Source organism: Otolemur garnettii, unplaced genomic scaffold, assembly GCF_000181295.1.
Source record: "Otolemur garnettii isolate 467f Iridium unplaced genomic scaffold, OtoGar3 scaffold00089, whole genome shotgun sequence".
Classification (NCBI taxonomy): Eukaryota; Metazoa; Chordata; class Mammalia; order Primates; family Galagidae; genus Otolemur; species Otolemur garnettii.
Window position 1 is genome coordinate 4428417 of NW_003852484.1, and position 408 is coordinate 4428824.

At 35.8% G+C, this 408-nt stretch overlaps 1 protein-coding gene across 1 annotated transcript in view; it reads left to right on the forward strand.

Annotated features, from left to right (window-relative positions):
• POLQ (DNA polymerase theta) overlaps nt 1-99 on the forward strand; it is a 128460-nt gene extending 128361 nt beyond the window's left edge. Inside the window, 1 exon segment of the mRNA XM_003795084.1 lies at nt 1-99. This exon segment is cut by the window's left edge and continues 10 nt beyond it. Coding sequence (XP_003795132.1) covers nt 1-99 — 99 coding nt within the window.
• The last annotated feature ends 309 nt before the right edge of the window (nt 100-408 follow it).

A 408-nucleotide genomic window follows, 5' to 3' on the forward strand; every position in this document is an offset into this window, starting at 1 on the left:
AAGAATGAAATGGAAAATGCTATAAAACTTTCTGTGAAATTGAAAGTGAAAGTGAAAATAGGTTCCAGCTGGGGAGAGCTGAAGGACTTTGATGTATAACTCTGCCTTGATGAAATCTTCCCAGGGAAGCTAGGTGCAGATAATGTCACCTATAAAGAACGGACATTACCCTTTTCACCTGTCAGGAAAATAAACTCTCAAGTCTTGATAGAGTTAGGATAGTAATATTATGGTGAGAGTTTCAAAATGTATTCTAGAGTCTATTCTCTGTAATGTCAACAAACTTTCTGGGGGGATGAGGGAAGTGAAATACCAAGTTTGATGATTATATTCACTCTCAAAGACTAGCTATGAATTTGACTTTTATAATTTATTGTGGCTTCAAACGTGTTCAAAACAGATGCTTGA